The sequence below is a fragment of the Chiloscyllium punctatum genome, chromosome 46, assembly GCF_047496795.1.
Source record: "Chiloscyllium punctatum isolate Juve2018m chromosome 46, sChiPun1.3, whole genome shotgun sequence".
Classification (NCBI taxonomy): domain Eukaryota; kingdom Metazoa; phylum Chordata; class Chondrichthyes; order Orectolobiformes; family Hemiscylliidae; genus Chiloscyllium; species Chiloscyllium punctatum.
In genome coordinates this window covers 47,823,646-47,841,925 of record NC_092784.1, presented here as the reverse complement: position 1 = coordinate 47,841,925, position 18,280 = coordinate 47,823,646, and the positions used below count along the sequence as shown (strand labels likewise).

At 41.2% G+C, this 18,280-nt stretch overlaps 1 protein-coding gene across 2 annotated transcripts in view; it reads right to left on the bottom strand.

Annotated features, from left to right (window-relative positions):
* Window positions 1-14,486: 14,486 nt before the first annotated feature.
* LOC140468008 (A-kinase anchor protein 8-like) overlaps window positions 14,487-18,280 on the bottom strand; it is a 32,726-nt gene continuing 28,932 nt past the window's right edge. For both annotated transcript variants that reach the window (XM_072564144.1, XM_072564145.1), the window contains 3 exons: window positions 16,332-16,462; window positions 15,797-15,892; window positions 14,487-15,231 (listed from right to left, as the gene is read on the bottom strand). In XM_072564144.1, the coding sequence (XP_072420245.1) occupies window positions 14,749-15,231; window positions 15,797-15,892; window positions 16,332-16,462 (710 nt within the window). In that variant the 3' untranslated portion in view covers window positions 14,487-14,748. The remainder of the gene's footprint in view (window positions 15,232-15,796; window positions 15,893-16,331; window positions 16,463-18,280) is intronic.

Here is an 18,280-nt window from a genome sequence, read left to right as displayed (position 1 = left end):
CAGGAATATGGGCGGGGTCACAGTGGGAGAGCGGCTCTCGAGTCGTCAGTGCCCGCGTCACTCAAACACAGTCCCTCCTTGACGACGGTTGCCATGAGGGGCGTCCAGGGCTCGCGCGCGCTCCCGTGGAGCCTTCAAGACGGGCGGCATCACCCCGCCCCCAAAACTTGTTTAAAACAAACACAGACACAAACAAATGTTGGAGAAAGTCAGCAGGTCCTGGAGGCGTCCGCGGACAGAAAAACACAGTTAAGATTTTTGGGTCCGGTGACCCTTCTTAGAAACCTCTCAATGATTTATTTATTTTTTGTTTTAATTGTCCTGTTTCGTGAGAAAGAACAAAACATTAATTTAACTCATTTCTCTTCGTACAGGATAATTTTATTTTGTAAGAGTGGTGGGGGAATGGGTTTGGGAGTTCATTTCCCCCTTGAGCCAGTCTGGAACAGCTCACCTCAGGAGCGGGTTCATCCAGCTTCTCGTCTGTGCAGACTGAGTTCCGTTCATGTATGATTTGGGAGCGGGTAAGAAATGTCACACTCGAGGAGGGGCAACCGTTTTTTTTTAAAAAAAAGAATAAATTCGCCTGCTGGAAATCTGAAATTTGAAAACCAAGTGGTTTTAACACAGCAACTCTGGCAACACCTGTGGGGAATTAACGATTCGAAGCCGAGCATGACTCCTTCGGAACATTTCTGGAAAATCTCATGGATGCTATGCGGAGGACTCTTAAACTGTAAAGGTCTCACCAATAGGATAGTCCTGACTTAGTTGATTAGTTGTGCGAATGAGATAGTAGACAATAGAGAATAGGTGCAGGAGTAGGCCATTCTGCCCTTCGAGCCTGCACCACCATTCAATATAATCATGGCTGATCATCCTTAATCAGTGTCCTGTTCCTGCCTTATCTTCATAACCCTTCATTCCACTGTCCTTGAGAGCTCTATCCAACTCTTTCTTAAATGAATCCAGAGACTGGGCCTCCACTGCCCTCTGGGGTAGAGCATTCCACACAGAATGGTGGAATGGCCTTTTTAATTATATATGAATAGGTAGATATAACACTGAAGGCTGCAATTGTTTTCATTCAATGCCAAACACCTCTGCAAGCCTATATATTAATAAAGTTAGAAATCAGAGCTGAAAATGTGTTGCTGGAAAAGCGCAGCAGGTCAGGCAGCATCCAAGGAACAGGAGAATCGACGTTTCGGGCATCAGCCCTTCTTCAGGAATTTAGAAATCACACAACACCAGGTTATAGTCCAGCAGTTTTATTTGGAAGCACTAGCTTTTAGAGTGCTGCACCTTCAGGGGGTGATCTATTAATAGATGTGGTATGCATACTAGTTAGAACGAATGAGAGATTCCAGTACTCAGTGCCTTGTATTTCTTTGTAAATGAACTTAGTCTTGGGGGAAGGATATTAAACTACAAAATAAACATCTGACTTTTTCAGTGGGTTAGTTTGGAATATTCAAAACGTAGTGGTGGGCTTCCACATCTGCCCGATAACCCCTGGACCTGGTTAACCAAAATAACAATTAGGAGTGATATTAAGGTTCAGAATAAAGAATATGAAGAAGATCATATCTGTTCAATATATAATAATTCATACATGTAAGAAGAAATTTTGATTTATGTCACAACCTCAAAATATACTGTAATCTTCCCCAGAACCTGATGATCTACATCCCAGAGTACTTCAGGATGTGACCTGTATCACTAGAAATGATAGAATTTTGAAAGATGACTACCAACATATCCACTATTTCTGAAATGGTTTCTATGGATTGAATGACAGCTAATGTAACCCCATTCTTTAAAATAGGAAGTTGAAAGAAAATTGGGAAATTATAGTTTACCTGACATTGGTAATGGGATAATGATGGAGTTTATTATGAAAACATTAATCACAGAAAACTTGGAAAACAATGACAGGATAAGTCAGAGTCATCACCATGGATTTACAAAAGGGAAATCTTGCTTGACAAATCTACTGCAATTTTTCGGGGATATAATTAATAGAGTTGATAAGGAGCCAGTGAATGTGGCCTTGGACTTTCAGAAGGCTTTCATTAAGGTCCCACTTAACGATTAGCATATAAAATTAAAGTTTACAGACAAACACCATGCTAAGTGGAAGGATGAAGAAATATTTGTGTGATTTGTACAAGTTGATTGAGAAAATGTATGGCAGTGAAAGTATAATGTAAATAAATGACATTATCTACTTTGGGAGTAAAAACGCAAATTATTCTCTGAATGGTGATTGGGAAAGGGAAGTTGTAATGAGACCTTGTGTCCTTGTACATTGGTCACTGAAAGTAAGTATGCAGTGCAGCAGGTTGTAAAGAAGGCAGTGGCATGTGGCCTGCCTAGCAAGAGTAATTTAGTACAAAAGCAGGGATGTCTTGCTGCAATTGTACAGGGCCATGGTGAGACCACACTGTGAGCAGTTTTGTCTCTTCACAGCAAATTCATTACTTGCATAAACAACTATAGCTGTAAAAGCAAGCAAAGTAGCAAGATCCCACTGGCACAAAACAAGATGGCCAAAATGTAAGAGGAATGTTGGCCTTGGCATCCGGACTACTCAAATTTCCACGTAAAGTCCAGGAAATGTTTTTTATATATCCAACTGAACCTTTCGGTTGTGATCCTTTGACGTAGGATTATGAAGTAAAAGTGGTTTCATGGCCTGGATTGTGGTGCAAAAACAGATTCGTGAAATATGATTATGGCTGGACGGGTTGCTCAAAATGATGGATTTATGAAAAAGGGACAATAAATGAGGTTTGCTGGGAAATTGAGGCAAGCCTTGGCCAAAGTGACTGTGCTCAAAGACACTGAAATAAACACTCTGTAAAATCCTGACAGGCTGCAACCAAAGCTAGACAGTATACAATTGTTGCAGCAGCTGCAGGCAATACAATATTCACTTGAATTTGAATTAGAGTCATAGTCATAGAGATGTACAGTATAGAAACAGACCTCTCAGCCCAACCCGTCCATGCCAACCAGATATCCCAACCCAATCTAGTCCCACCTGCCAGCACCTGGTCCATATCCCTCCAAACCCTTCCTATTCATAACACCCATCCAGATGCCTTTTAAATGTTGTAATTGTACCAGCCTCCACCACTTCCTCTGGCAGCTCATTCCATTCATGGACCACCCTCTGTGTGAAAAGGTTACCTCTTAGGTCCCTTTTATATCTTTCCCCTCTCACCCTAAACCTATGTCCTCTAGTACTGGACTCCCTGACGTCAGGGAAAATACTTTGTCGATTTATCCTATCCATGCCCCTCATAATTTAGTAAACCTCTATAAGATCACCCCTCAACCTCCGATGCTCCAGGGAAAACAGTCCCAGCCTGTTCAGCCTCTTCCCCAGCACTCAAATCCTCCAACCCTGGCAACATGTTTGTAAATCTTTTCTGAACCCTTTCAAGTGTTACAACATCTTTCCAATAGGAAGGAGACTAGAATTGCATGCAATATTCCAACAGTGGCCTAACCAATGTCCAGTACAGCCATCTGGACAGCAGTATGTCCCAACTCCTATACTCAATACTCTCAACAACAAAAGAAAGCATACCAAACGCCGCCTTCACTATCCTATCTACCTGCGACTCCACTTTCAAGGAGCTATGAATCTGCACTCCAAGGTCTCTTTGTTCAGCAACACTCACTCATTAAGTGTATAAGTCCAGCTAAGATTTGCTTTCCCAAAATGCAGCACCTCACATTTATCTGAATTAAACTCCATCTGCCACTTCTCAGCCCATTGGCCAATCTGATCAAGATCCTGTTGTAATTTAAGGTAAACTTCTTCACTGTCCACAACACCTTCACTGTTGGTGTCATCTGTAAACTTACTAACTATACCTCTTTTGCGCACATCCAAATCATTTATATAAATGACAAAAGGTAGAGGACCCAGCACTGATCATTGTGGCACTCCACTGGTCACAGGCCTCCAGTCTGAAAAACAACCCTCCACCACCACCCTCTGTCTTCTACCTTTGAGCCTGTTCTGTATTCAAATGGCTAGTTCTCCCTGTATTCCGTGAGAGCTAACCTTGCTAACCAGTCTCCCATAAGGAACCTTGTCGAACGCCTTACTGAAGTCCACACAGATCACATCTACCACTCTGCCCTTATCAATCCTCTTTGTTACTTCCTCAAAAAGCGCAATCAAGTTTGTGAGACATGAGTTCCCACGCACAAAGCCATGTTGACTATCCCTAATCAGTCCTTGCCTTTCCAAATACATGTACACCCTGTCCCTCAGAATTCCCTCCAACAACTTGCCCACCACTAATGTTAGGCTCACTGGTCTATAGTTCCCTGGCTTGTCCTTATTACCCTTTTTAAAGAGTGGCACCACATTAGCCAACCTCCAGTCCTCCGGCACCTCACCTGTGATTATTGGTGATACAAATATCTCAGCAAGAGGCCCAGCAACCACTTCTCTAGCTTCCCACAGAGTTCTAGGGTACACCTGATCAGGTCCTGGGGATTTATCCACCTTTACACGTTTCAAGCACTTCCTCCTCTGTAATATGGACATTTTGCAAAATTTCACCATTTATTTCCCTACTTTTTATATCTTCCATATCCTTTTCCACATTAAATACTGATGCAAAATACTCATTTAGTATCTCTCCCATTTTCTGTGGCTCCACACAAAGGCTGCCTTGCTGATCTTTGAGGGGCCCTATCCTCACGATAGTTATCCTTTTGCCCTTAATGTATTCGTAAAAACTCTTTGGATTCTCCTTAATTCTATTTGTCAAAGCTATTTCATGTTCCCTTTTTGCCCTCCTGATTTCCCTCTTAAGTATACTCCTACTGCCTTTCTATTCTTCTAAGGATTCACTCGATCTATCCTGTCTATATCTTACATATGCTTCCTTCTTCTTAACCAAACCCTCAATTTCTTTAGTCATCCAGTATTTCCTATACCTACCAGCCTTTCCTTTCACCCTAACACCCTAAATACTTTATCTGGATTCTCGTAATCTCATTTCTGGAGGCTTCCCATTTTCCAGCTGTCCCTTTACCTGCGAACATCTGCCCCCAGTTAGCTTTTGAAAGTTCTTGTCTAATACTGTCAAAATTAGCTTTTCTCCAATTTAGAACTTAAACTTTTAGATCTGGTCTATCCTTTTCCATCACTATTTAAAATCTAATGGAACTATGGATGCAGGCCCCAAAGTGCTCCCCCACTGACGCCTCAATCACCAGCCCTGCCTTACTTCCCAAGAGTAGGTCAAGTTTTGCATCTTTTCTAGTAGGTACATCCACATACTGAATCAGAAAATTGTCTTGTACACACTTAAAAAATTCCTCTCCATCTAAACCTTGAACACTATAACAGTCCCAGTCTATGTTTGGAAAGTTAAAATCCCCTACCATAATGACCCTATTATTCTTACAGATAGCTGAGATCTCCTTACAAGTTTGTTTCTCAATTTCCCTCTGATTATTGGGGGGTCTATAATACAATCCCTATAAGGTGATCATCCCTTTCTTATTTCTCAGTTCCACCCAAATAACTTCCCTGGATATATTTCTAGGAATATCCTCCCTCAGCACAGCTGTAATGCTATCCCTTATCAAAAATGCCACTCCTCCTCCTATCTTACCACCCTTTCTATCCTTCCTGGAGCATTTGTATCCTGGAACATTAAGCTGCCAGTCCTGCCCATCCCTGAGCCATGTTTCCGTAATTGCTATGATATCCCAGTCCCATGTTCCTAACCATGCCCTGAGTTCATCTGTCTTCCCTGTTAGGCCCCTTGCGTTGAAATAAATGCAGTTTAATTTATTAGTCCTACCTTGTCCCTGTTTGACTCACTTCTGTTCTCAACTGTACCAGTCTCATATTGACCTCTTTTCTCACTATCTCCCTGGTCCCACCACCATCCCACGCCACCCACCCCCCCCCTCCCCACCTTACTAGTTTAAATCCTCCTGAGCAGCTCGAGCAAATCTCCCTGCCAGTATATTAGTCCCCTTCCAATTTAGGTGCAAACTGTCCTTCTTGTACAGGTCACTTCTACCCAAAAGAGATTCCAATGTTACAAAATGGGAATCCTTCTCCCCTGCACCAGCTCCTCAGCCATGCATTCATCTGCTCTATCCTCCTATTCCTGCCCTCACTAGCTCGTAGCACTGGGAGTAATCCAGGTATTACTACTCTCGAGGACCTCCTTTTAAAATTCCTGCCTAACTCTCTGTAATCTCCTCGACTGGAATTTACCTGAATGCCACCCCAGGACGATTGGAAAAATCGCGTTGTTTACTAGACAAAGGGCACTTCATGCCCTTACTTGGAAAGGACTACCTGACTTGTATGCTTCCAACACCTCCTGGAATGGATGACCAAGGATCACTCTGCTATTGACCTGTCAATGATTGCTTGGGTCCGATTGATCATGGTGATCAAGCCGTTCTCGATCTATTGGTGGACATTGAAGACCCTCCCAAAAGGACATTAAGACTTCTAAGTATAAGAATCACTGAAACACCACCCTCAAGGATGGTAACTGGAGACCAACCACCTTGAAGAGAAGACACCCCTGAGATCATCGGGAGAAGACCAGACGATCACTGCCACGTGTATCAAGGCCAAGATCTAGCGTAGTGGTACATGATCTTCCAGTGTTAAGTTAAAGTACAAGATAGTTGATTAGATTTGAAGTGTGTAATGCTAGTTTGTTGCCTATCTTGTTATTAAAAAGAATTACATATTATCATCTATTACTATTAAGAGTCGACTCACAGTTTATTTGCTAGATAGAATGCTAGGTTCTTTTTCTTGAGATTCTTACACACTTGATGCAACTGCAATATGCCAACTTCTGTGAACAGCCAAAATTTATTAAGCAAGTACAAGCTTTGGAGGATCACTTAACACTCCTCTCAATGCTTGTGAAGCATGTCAAAGCAAGGCTCTCTGAACAAAGGAACAGTCCTTCCTTTATACAAGATCTTTACATCACAGTCAGTAATGCCCATAAGACAACCCCCAGCCACTCCCCCACAGTTACATGCCACCCAAGACACAATGCAGTGACCTGATCATCTCCAGAAACAATGTAATATAAATAAATCATCCCATAATGGCAAGATCTGTTGTAAATCCTTTTTTTAAATTAAAGGATGTGGTTAGAATTTTAATTGCAAAGTTCTTATTAATTCTGAATAGGTGATGATGCTGTAAATTCTGTACTCTGAATAGTTGGAGATGATAGGCACCAATGACATGGGTAGGAAGAGAGATGGCGATTTAAATTCAAGGAGCGAGGGTGGAAGCTAAGAGCTAGGACAAACAGTTGTTATCTCTGGTTTGTTGCCCGTGCCACGTGCTAGCGAGGCAAGGAATAGGGAGAGAGAGACGTTGAACACGTGGCTACAGGGATGGTGCAGGAGGGAGGGTTTGGATTCCTGGATAATTAGGGCTCTTTCTGGGATAGGTGGGACCTCTACAAACAGAATGGTCTTCACCTGAACAAGAGGGGTACTAATATCCTGGGGAAATATGCTAATGCTCTTTGGGTGGGTTTAAACTAATTCAGCAGGGGGATGGGAATCTAAATTGTAGTTTGAGTATAGAGGAGGTTGAGAGAGTAGAGGTCCAAAATAAGGTTTCAGGGTTGTAAGAGAGCACCAGCAAGTAAGAAATTGGTTTGAAGTGTGTCTACTTCAAAGCCAGGAATTCCGTAATAAGGCAGGATTTCGATGTTGTGGCCATTTCAGAGACAGGGACAGGAATGGTTGTTGCAAGTTCTGGGATTTAGATGTTTCAGTGAGAACAGAGAAGATGGTAAAAAATGTGGGCTGTGGCATTGTTAGTCAAGGACAATATTACGGCTGCAGGAAGGATGTTTGAGGACTCGTCAACTGAGGTAGTTTGGGCTGAGATTAGAAATAGGAAAGGAGAGGTCACGCTGTTGGGAGTTTTCTATTGGCCTCCAAATAGTTCCAGAGATGTAGAGGAAAGGATAGCAAAGATGATTCTCAATAGGAGCGAGAGTGACAGGGGAGTTGTTATGGGGGACTTCAACTTTCAAAATATTGACTGGGAATACTACAGTTCAAGTACTTTAGATGGGGTAGAGATGACAAATGGAGCTTAGTGTAGAAGAGTGTGAGGTGATTGACTTTGGAAGGAGTAACAGAAATGCAGACTACTATGCGAATGCAAGATTCTTGGTAGTATACATGAGCAGAGAGATCTCGGTGTCCATGTACATAGATCCCTCAAAGTTGCCTCCCAGGATGATAAGGCAGTTAAGAAGACGTGCAGCGTGTTAGTTTTTATTGGGAGAGGGATCGAGTTTTGGAACCATGAGGTCATGCTGCAGCTGTACAAAACTCTTGTGCGGCTGCACTTGGAGTATTGTGTGCAGTTCTGGTCACCACATTATAGGAAAGATGTGGAAGCTTTGGAAGGGGTTCAGAGGAGATTTACTAGGATGTTGCCTGGTATGGAGGAAAGGTCTTACGAGGAAAGGGTGAGGGACTTGAGGCTGTTTCTGTGAGAGAGAAGGTTGAGAGGTGACTTAATTGAGACATATAAGATAATAAGGAGTTAGATTGGGTGGACAGTGAGAGTCTTTTTGCGAGGATGGTGATGAGGGGGCATAGCTTCAAATTGAGGGGTGATAGATATAGGCCAGATGTCAGAGAGTAGTAGGGGCGTGGAATGCACTGCCTGCAACAGTTGTAGACTCACCAACATTACAGCCATTTAAATGGTGATTGGATAAGCATACGGACGAGAGTGGACTAGTGTAGATTAGATGGGCTTCAGATTGGCTTTACAGGGTGGCGCAACATTGAGGGGCGAGGGGCCTGTACGGCATGGTAATGTTCTATGTTCTATAATGTAAATTCTTTTACTCTGAATAATGGGAAATGATAATGTAAATTCTTGTACATTGTATTGGCAAGACAGAGAAACGTACCAGGGCATCCAATTTCTTACAGATTAGCAGAGGAAATTAATCCCTTAACATCTCAAGAAGAGTTAAAAAAAACCTTGTGTGTCAGGCGCAACATGGTTATGCAGGGAGACAGGAGGTGGTGATGCAGCTTTATTAAAAAATCAAACCTGGGGTCCATGAATGGGGATGGGAATGAAAAAAATAATGTTGCTGATGCTATTTCAATTAAAGTCTTCTCAGGCAATCCCTTGAGACCAAGGATGACTTTCTTCCGCTGCAGATGTGTTGATCCTAAGGTGACTAAACAGTCCAATGTGGGATCTGCACATAATCATACAGCACAAAAACACATCCTTCGGTCCTACTCGTCCATGCCAACTAAGTTTCCCAAACTCGTCCCATTTGCCTGCATTTGGCCCATAGCCTTCTGAACCTTTCCCTATTTGCGTACCTGTCTAAATATCTCTTAAACGTTGTAACTGTTCTTGTATCTGTCACTTTCTCTGGCAGTTCATTCTATAAGCGAACCACCCTTTGTGTGATAATGTTGCCCCTCAGGTCCCTTTTAAATCTTTCTCCTCTCACCTTAAAATAATGCCCTTTAGTTTTGAACTCCCCAATTCCAGGGAAAAGATCCTTGCTATTCACCTTATCTATGCCCTAATGATTTTATATTATTATAGCTTGAAGAGACGTGAGGGTGAGATACTCAGGTTTTTGCATGGTTCCTCCATTGTTTATGCTTGACCAAAGCCTGGGCCACACAGAGGTACTGAAGCACCCTTATACATGTTTCTTCTCCAGTTTGAGTGTTTGAAATAAAAATCATTCATGTGATCTGAGCATTGTTATCTGGGCCAGAATTTGTTGCCTATTTCTAGTTGCCATTGAGTAGGTGGTGATGGCAGTGAGCTGCTTTATATTTATTTTATTTGGCCTGCAATGCAGTTAGGGAAGGAGTTCCAGAATTTTGACCCAGTGACACTGAAGGAATAGCAATGTATTTCCAATTCAAAATGCTGAATGACTTGGAGGGCATCTTGCCCATGATGGTGTTCCTATATAACTACTGCCCATGAACCTCTAAATGGTAGTGGCTGAGAGTTTGGAAAGTGCAAAGGAGAATTTCTTTTGTACATTTTGAAAATGATACTCTGCATTTTGAAGATGATACACACTGCTGCTACTGAGCATTGGTGATGGAAGTTGTGAATATTTATGGATATGAGCCAACTAAGGCTGCTTAATTCTGGATGCTGTCAAGCTTCTTGAGTGTTGGAACTGCACTCATCCAAGCAGTGGGGAGTATTCCATCATACTCCTGACTAATGGTTTGTAGATGGTGAATGGGCTTTGGGGAGTCAGGAAGTGAGTTACCCACTGCTGAATTTCTAAACTAATCTGCTCTTGTAGTCACAATATCTTTATTCTGGCTAATCCAATCCAGTTTATAATCAATGGCAATCCCCAGGATGTACATATTGCTATTGATAAGCAGCTGTCTATTGCTGCTTGATGGCACTTTTGATGGCACCTTCCATCACTTTACTGATGATCAAGATTAAACTGATGACCCAGTTTGGACTTGCCCTGCTTTTTATGTACAGGACAATGGTCAATTTTCACATTGTCAGATAGATGCCTGTGTTACAGATGTACTTGAACAGCATAGCAAGTTCTGGAGCACTGACCTTTAGTACAATTTTCAGAATTTGTTAGGGCTTATTGTGTGTGCAGCATCCAGTGCCTCCAGCTGCTTCTAGTCATTATGTAAAGAGTGAATTGAATTGGTTCAAGACTGACATATGGGATGCTGGATACCTCTGGATGAGATTGTGAATGGATCATCCGTTAGGAACATCTGGCTGAAAATTGTTGTGAATGCTTTGGCTTTATCTTTTGCACTGGTATACTGGGCTCCCCCATTATTGAGAATGGGATGTGTGCAGATCCTCCACCTCCAGTTATTTGTTTAATTGTCCACTACCATATATGACGAGATGCAGCATAACTGCAGAACTTCAATCTGATCCATTGATTATCCACTTAACTCGATAAGCCATTGTTCCTTGGCAGACATGTAGCCTTGTTTGAGATTCTCCATGTTGGCAGTTTAATTCTTGGGAATTGCTCCTGACACACTCTTCATTGAACCAGGACTAATTCCTGGCTTAGTAATGGTAGAATGAAAATATACAAGACCACGGAATTGCAGATTGTGTTGGTGTATACTTTGGTTGCTGATAGTTTATAGCACCTCGTTGATGCCCAGTCTTGACTTTCTAGATCTTTTTGATATCCATCACATTGAGCACAGTGTTAGTGATACACATTATAGAGGGTATTATTAGTGTGAAGATGGGACTTTGTCTCAAAAAGAATTTGTGTAATGGTCACTGTTACCAACACTGAAATTGACAGATGCTGCAAGCAGATGTGTGAAGAGGTCAAATATGTTTTTTCCTCTTGTTTTGTCAAATTTGAAAACTATCAGGGGAAAATAAGTGGATGTGTTGTACTTCGATCTCAAGACAGAATATATAGTGTCACAAAGATTATTATTGAAAGTAAAAGCCAATGGTGTTGGGAGGCAATATATTGACACAGACCCCACAGTGTTTGATGCTGAAGCCTTAAGTTTTACAATAATTTGGATGAAGGGATCAAGGGTATGTTAGCTCAACTGGCTGATGACAAAGATCAGTAGGAAAGTTGTGAAGACAACATAAGGAGCTTAACAAAGTGATATAGATAGGTTATGCGAGTGGGAGAAGACCTGGCAAATGGAGTATGATGACTGCAAACATAGTATTTCTGCCAAAGTAGACAATTTCAAGAGAAGCATATTGTCTAAACAGCGAGACATTTCAGAGCTCAGATGTGGTGAAATCTGAGTATCCGACTATTACATATATCACAGAAGATTCGTATGCAGTACAGCAAGTAATCAGGAAAGGTTATAGTATGTCATGGTCTGTTGTGAAAAGATTTAAATGCAAAAGTAGGGAGGTTATGCTTCAGTTATACAGAGCATTAATAAGACAGCATCTGGAGTAGTGTTCAGTAGTGGTTGCCATACTTGAAGTATATTAATAGGAGTTGTTCAGAGAAAATGTTTTCTAAACTAATTATTGAAATGAGTATTTTCAGAATGTAAACCTATAGCTAGTGCCCATCATAGAGAGCAGTGCTGAATCCAGTGATTTACAATACATATTAATAACTTGAATAAGGAAAAAATTTACAATATTGAAGATTGCATATGGCACAGGTGGGAAGGCAAGTGGCAACGATAATAGTTTGCAGAGATATATAGATAGGTTAAGCATGTGAGCAAAGAAAAAGTGTAAGGTTATAGTAGGAAGGAAAAAAAGAGCAGAATATTATGAAGAAAGACTACAAGAAAGCTGTAGCACAGGGATGTGAGTCCTTGAGTACAAGTCACAATGCTAACTTAAAGTTCAGCAGGTAATATGGGAGAAAAATTGAATGTAGTCCTTTATATCAAAGAAAATGCAGTATAAAAAGAGAGATTATGCTAAAACTGTACAAAGCACTTGTCAGATCACACCTGGAATACTATGAAGTTTTGGGCCACTCGTATAAAGAAAGATATACTGACATTGGAGGCAGTCTAGAGGAGGTTCGCTAGGCCAACCCTGGGTATGGAGATCGAGCCTATAACCATTGGAGTTTAGAAGAATGAGAGGCCACCTTATTTGAAATACAAGATTCTTAGGGGACTTGAAAGGGCAGATATGAAAAGGTTGGTCCCCTTTGCGGGACTGTCATTTATATAAATGATCTGGATGTGTACATAGGAGGTATGGTTAGTAGGTTTGCAGATGACACCAAAATTGGAGATGTGATGGACAGCAAAGGTGGTTACCTTAGTACAACAGGACCTTGATCAGATGGGCCAAATGAGTGGTAGATGGGAGGTTAGATAAATGTGAAGTGCTGCATTTTGGAAAAGGCAAATCAAGGCAGGACTTATACACTTTATGGTAAGATGTTGCTGAACAGAAAACCTTGAGGTGCAGGTTCATAGTTCCTTGAAAGTCTCAGGTAGACAGTGTAGTGAAGGCAGTATGTTATGCTTGCCTTTATTGGCCACGTTGCAGTTGTATTTTTACAATACCACAGTCAATTCTGGTCTCCCTGCAATCAGAAAAACGTTGCAAAACTTGAAAAGGTTCAGAAAAGATCTATAAAGGATGTTGCCAGGGTTGGATGGTTTTAGCTATAAGGCTGAATAGACTGGGGCTACTTTCCCTGGGGCAAAGGTCGAGGGATGACCTTTCGAGTTTTATAAAATCACGAAGGTCAGGAATAGGGTGAATAGTCAAGGTCTTCTCCCCAGGATGGGAAGTCCAAAACCGGAGGTAATAGGTTTAGGGTGAGAGGGATAAGACTGAAAGAGGCAACTTCTTCACAGACGGAAAGAGCTGCCAGTGAAAGTGGTGAAAGCTGGTTCAATTACAACATTTAAAAGATATCTGGATGAATAAGGGTTTAGAAGGCAATGGGACTAGATTTAGGATATCTGGTCAGCATGGACAAGTTGGACCAAAGGGTCTGTTTCCCCACTCTTCAGCTCGATGACTATGACTCACAGATTAAGCTGTCACACCAATGAGGAGGAATTTCTTCTGATGCAGTGAATTTGTGCAATTCTTTACTCCTAGAGGTTCATTACAAACACCAAGGCTTAACTCGACAGAATTTTAATTAGGAAGGGAATGAGGATTATAGGAAACAGACAGGAAAGGGGAGTTGTGGATCATCAGATCAGCCATAACCTCAACTGAATAGCAAAGGAAGTTCAATTGTGTGAATAGCCTGCTTCTCGTGGTCTTGCAGTCTCAACAGATCGATGCTCAGTGGTGGTAGAACGGCAAATGTGATGCAAGAACAGTTCAACATGGCGTCATGTCCAAAATACATTAATATTGGGGCATGAATGAACAAATCCTAGTTCTTTGTTGAGCACAGACCATTCAGAGATGGAAAGATCAGAGGAGGAACAATCCAGCAGGCACCACAGCCCAAGAAGTTTTGTAACTTGCTCTATTGATAAAGGCACTTGTAAAGTGTAAGGAATTGATACTAATCACGTCTGTCGTAGTATTTAACAGGAATCCTGCCGTAACCATTTATACTTCCTCTCGGTTTCAATGCTATAGATAGTGCTCTAATGTTTCTTATCAATGCTTCCTTGTCTCTCATTATCAACTTATTTAATCATCTCCTGACTTCCACCTAATCACAACCTCTACTTCATCTTGCCTACCCATTTTCTTTTCTGTTGCTTCTTTATTAGCTATTCATGTCATCTTGGTTCTAATCAAAGGTCAACCTAAAACAAACTATTTTGTGTGACCAAAGTGCCTTGGTTTACAAAGCCCAAAAGGTTCAGTTCTTAAACTGGCAAAAGCAAAAGATTAATTCCATACAACTCATTTTCATAATGTCTAGTCCTGAAGATGCTCATCTGACATGCTTCAAAAGATTGTCACATTAGTCAGATTATACAAAGAATGTTTATTGTAAAATGTTTCACACAAAGGTTCAGGCAAGCTTATTGTCTACATCATGAAAAGCCATTCAGCACAGTACATTGGAAGCATTTACTAGACTCATGAAACAATCAGCTGGAACTCAAGTACAGCAATAACACAAATCTACTAGCAAGTCAAACAATGAGAAACGTTAAAACTAGTATAAGCTTTAGTGAATGACCGAGGAACATAATCATTTATCCACATCTGTTTATCAAGTCACACTAAATTTACTCTAACTCTGTGTCAAATGGCAATGCATCATCCTCTCCTTCCAGAATCTTATCTTCATCAGCTTCAAAAGGCTCTTCAGGGTCCTTGCTTTCAGTCGCATCATCTTCTCCTTCTCCTCCCAAGTCTTCCATTTCAGCTTCAGGCTCGCCCTCTGCCTCCATGTCTTCATCTGCAGCATCAACAGCATCCTCAGATCTATCTATTGCTTCTTCTCCTTCATCACCCTCGGCATGTTCTTCACCATCATCTTGTTCACCATCATCTTGTTCACCATCTTGTTCAACATCGTGTTCGCCATCATCTTGTTCACCATCACCACCTTCAATCTCTTCATCACCTTCTCCTTCTTCTCCCTCTCTCTTATCTCCATCATTCATGCTATCATTAAGTCCATCACCTTCACCATCACCATCGCCTTCTTGCATGCCACCTTCTTCTTCATCTTTGTCATCTGGATCATCAGTGAATGGTTTTTCACCCTTGGGAAAAATTAATTTTAACAAGCAGCATTAGGTATTGTTGGGTGTTGAATAGAATGAACAATGACGTGATGTAAATCAGTGGTTTGGACAATGTTATTTTATTCCTTTATTCAAGAGCCTAACTCTAACCCTACTAAAATTTAGAAACAAGGTGTGTGATTCAGAACAAATCCAAATTTGATCAACTACCAGAGATTGTACTCAACAGAACAAAGTCATACTTCAGAACTAGTTCACTTACATTTGGGCCAAGAATCCTTTCTGCTAAGCTTTACAATTTTAAGTTAAATTTGTATAGTCTTGTCCATAAGTGAAATTGTCCCACAACTAAAAGCAGTCAACATGGGGCACAAGTGGAATATTCTAGAGCAGAACAGAAAAATTGTCTCGAACAAATTTAGACATTCAGATAAGCTGCTCAGAATTGAGTTATATCAGGCAGTTCAGAGATCTTGGCTCAACGTCAATCCTTTGCTAAATCTGACTTAATGTTTGACAAGGCAATTAAGTGCCTTCTTTCTTTCTTTGCAATAGTGATCAAACAAGATTATTGTATGCTTACCTTGACATATTTCTCTAGCATAGTTGCAATGTTGCTGTTATTCAGAATACTTTTAGCAATAACTAGGCTACCCTTTTTGGCTCTCTCAATTGCCATCTGGTTAAGAGAAAGAAACAGTAGCAAGTTAATACTGTACAAATTTGTGATTTCATGGATTAAGGAACTTTTCAGTTCTATACCTTGAACGGAGATTCAAATCCGCATATATCCAGAAGTACTTCTAACAGTTATCAAAATACTGAAAGTACAACAAATGTGAAGCCATGGCAAAAAACGATAAAGCCACATATCAACCATCACAAACAGTTCCCCAGTGCATACAATACTCCTTTAATTGCCTATTTAAATGGTGTGGGGGACATGCAGACAGTAAGGAGGGGTGATTAAAGGGTATAGAATGGTAAAAGAACAGGATGAAGACTTCAACTATCATTGCAATGACAAAACTAAGTTCAAAGCAAATGCTTTTCTTGTAGCTTGTGATTATGTTTTATAGTCAAAGAATTCACTGACCTGAAACTATTCCATCACTTACTTTGCGGTTTCTGTTGTGCTCAGCTGACCTTAAGTGCTGCCCAATGAAGCCAGTCTGCATAGGTATGAATAGCTCACAAGCCATACAATGAGCTGCTTCCACCTTTTTCATGCATTGTTCCATACCAATACCTACAATTAAAAAAAGTCTAGTTAGAAAAATAAAACTTAACTGAATTGAGCAGGCATGAATCCAAAATTAAATGAAAGTACAAAGCATTATAACAAAAAGTGGATTTACTTGACCACTCTTGACAATAATTGTAGATCTGTCCAGTTTCTGTGGGGACTTTGCAAACCAAAGCATAATTCAGAGCAAACAGGTGAACATTGTTGCGGATGTAGTGAAGAGCTTGACTAAAGGTGCATCAGGTTCTAGACGACAAGTCTTCAGTACATCACCAGAACGTTGTCAGGGTCCACAGCTTTCGCATTACCCAGTGCCTCCAAGTTTCTTGACATCACATGGAATGAAGCAAAGTGGCTGAAGACTGCCAGCTGTGACACTGGGGATCTCTGGAGGAAGCAGAGATGAATCATCCACTTGGCATTTCTGGCTGAAGACTGTTGCATATGCTTCAGCCTTATCGTTTGTACCCATGAGCTCAGTGCCCCTTTCATTCAGGATTGGGTATTTGTGGAGTCACCTCCCCCAGTGATTTGTTTTAATTAGCTACCACCACTCGCAAATGGTAGTAGCAGGACTGCAGAGTCTATTAATGATCCATTCATTTTCAGATGTATCACTTCTTGCCTATACTGTTGAGCACACTAGTCCCATGTTTCTCATCTCGTTTTTAGATATATTTTTTCTGCTGCTGTTGGCCCATAGTTCCTCACAGATGCTAAGTCTCAAATTGTTAGTTGTGTTCAAATTCTGTTCGTTTTAGCACTGTAATTGTGCCCACATAACACAATGTAAATTTTTATCAATGTAAACACAGGACATCATAAGGACTCTGCGGTGGTCACTCTTACAGATACTGTCATATTGAGATGCATTTGAGGCAGGCAGACTGGTGAGGATGAGGTCAAGTTTATTTTCCCTCTTGTTGGTTCCCTTACCACTTACCATAAACCCAGTCTAGCAGCAATGTCCTTTTAGACTCCATCAGCTCAATCAGTAATTGCTGCTAAGTTACTCTTAAAAGGTGAACACTGAGACCCTCCACACAGAGTACAGTCTGCACCCTTGGCACCCTCAATGCTTCCTCCAAATGTTATTCAACATGGCAGAGCACTGACTCATTAAATGATGGAGCACTGCTATATAGTATTCAGGAGAACGTTTCCTTGCCCAGGTTTGACCTGATGCTGAATTTCTTGGTATCTCAAGTCAATGCTGATGATACACAGGGCAACTCTCTCCTGACTGTGCTACCACTTCTGTTGGACTCTGTCCTGCCAGTGGGTCAGGATACAGCAGAGTTGATGTTTGGAACAGTATCTAAGGTAAAATTCCATGAGCATGATTGTGAGAGGCTGCTACTTGACTAGTCCATGAGACCCCTCTCCCAATTTTGGCACTGGCCCCATATGCAGGGTTGACAAGCTATTTTTATTGTCATGTCATGTGCCTAGGTCGATACTAGATGGTCAGTTTTATTTCCTCATTGAGACTTTCTAGTAATTTTTACAACTGAACGGCCTGCTAGGCCATTTCAGAGGGCAATTTAAGAGTCAACCATATTGCTGTGGGTCCATAAGTTGCACGCAAGTCAAACCAGGTAAGGAAGGCAGTTTTTCTTCCCTAAAGGACATAAGTTAACCAGATAGATTGCTTTCCAATAATCAACAGTGGCTTTATGGTCATTATTAGAGTCTTCAATCCAGATTTTTAATTGAATTCAAATTCCATTACCCGCCATGGCAGGGTTCAAACCCACATCCCCAGAACAATACCTAGGTTTCTGGATTAATAGTCCAGGCAATCACCTCCCTAAATTCACC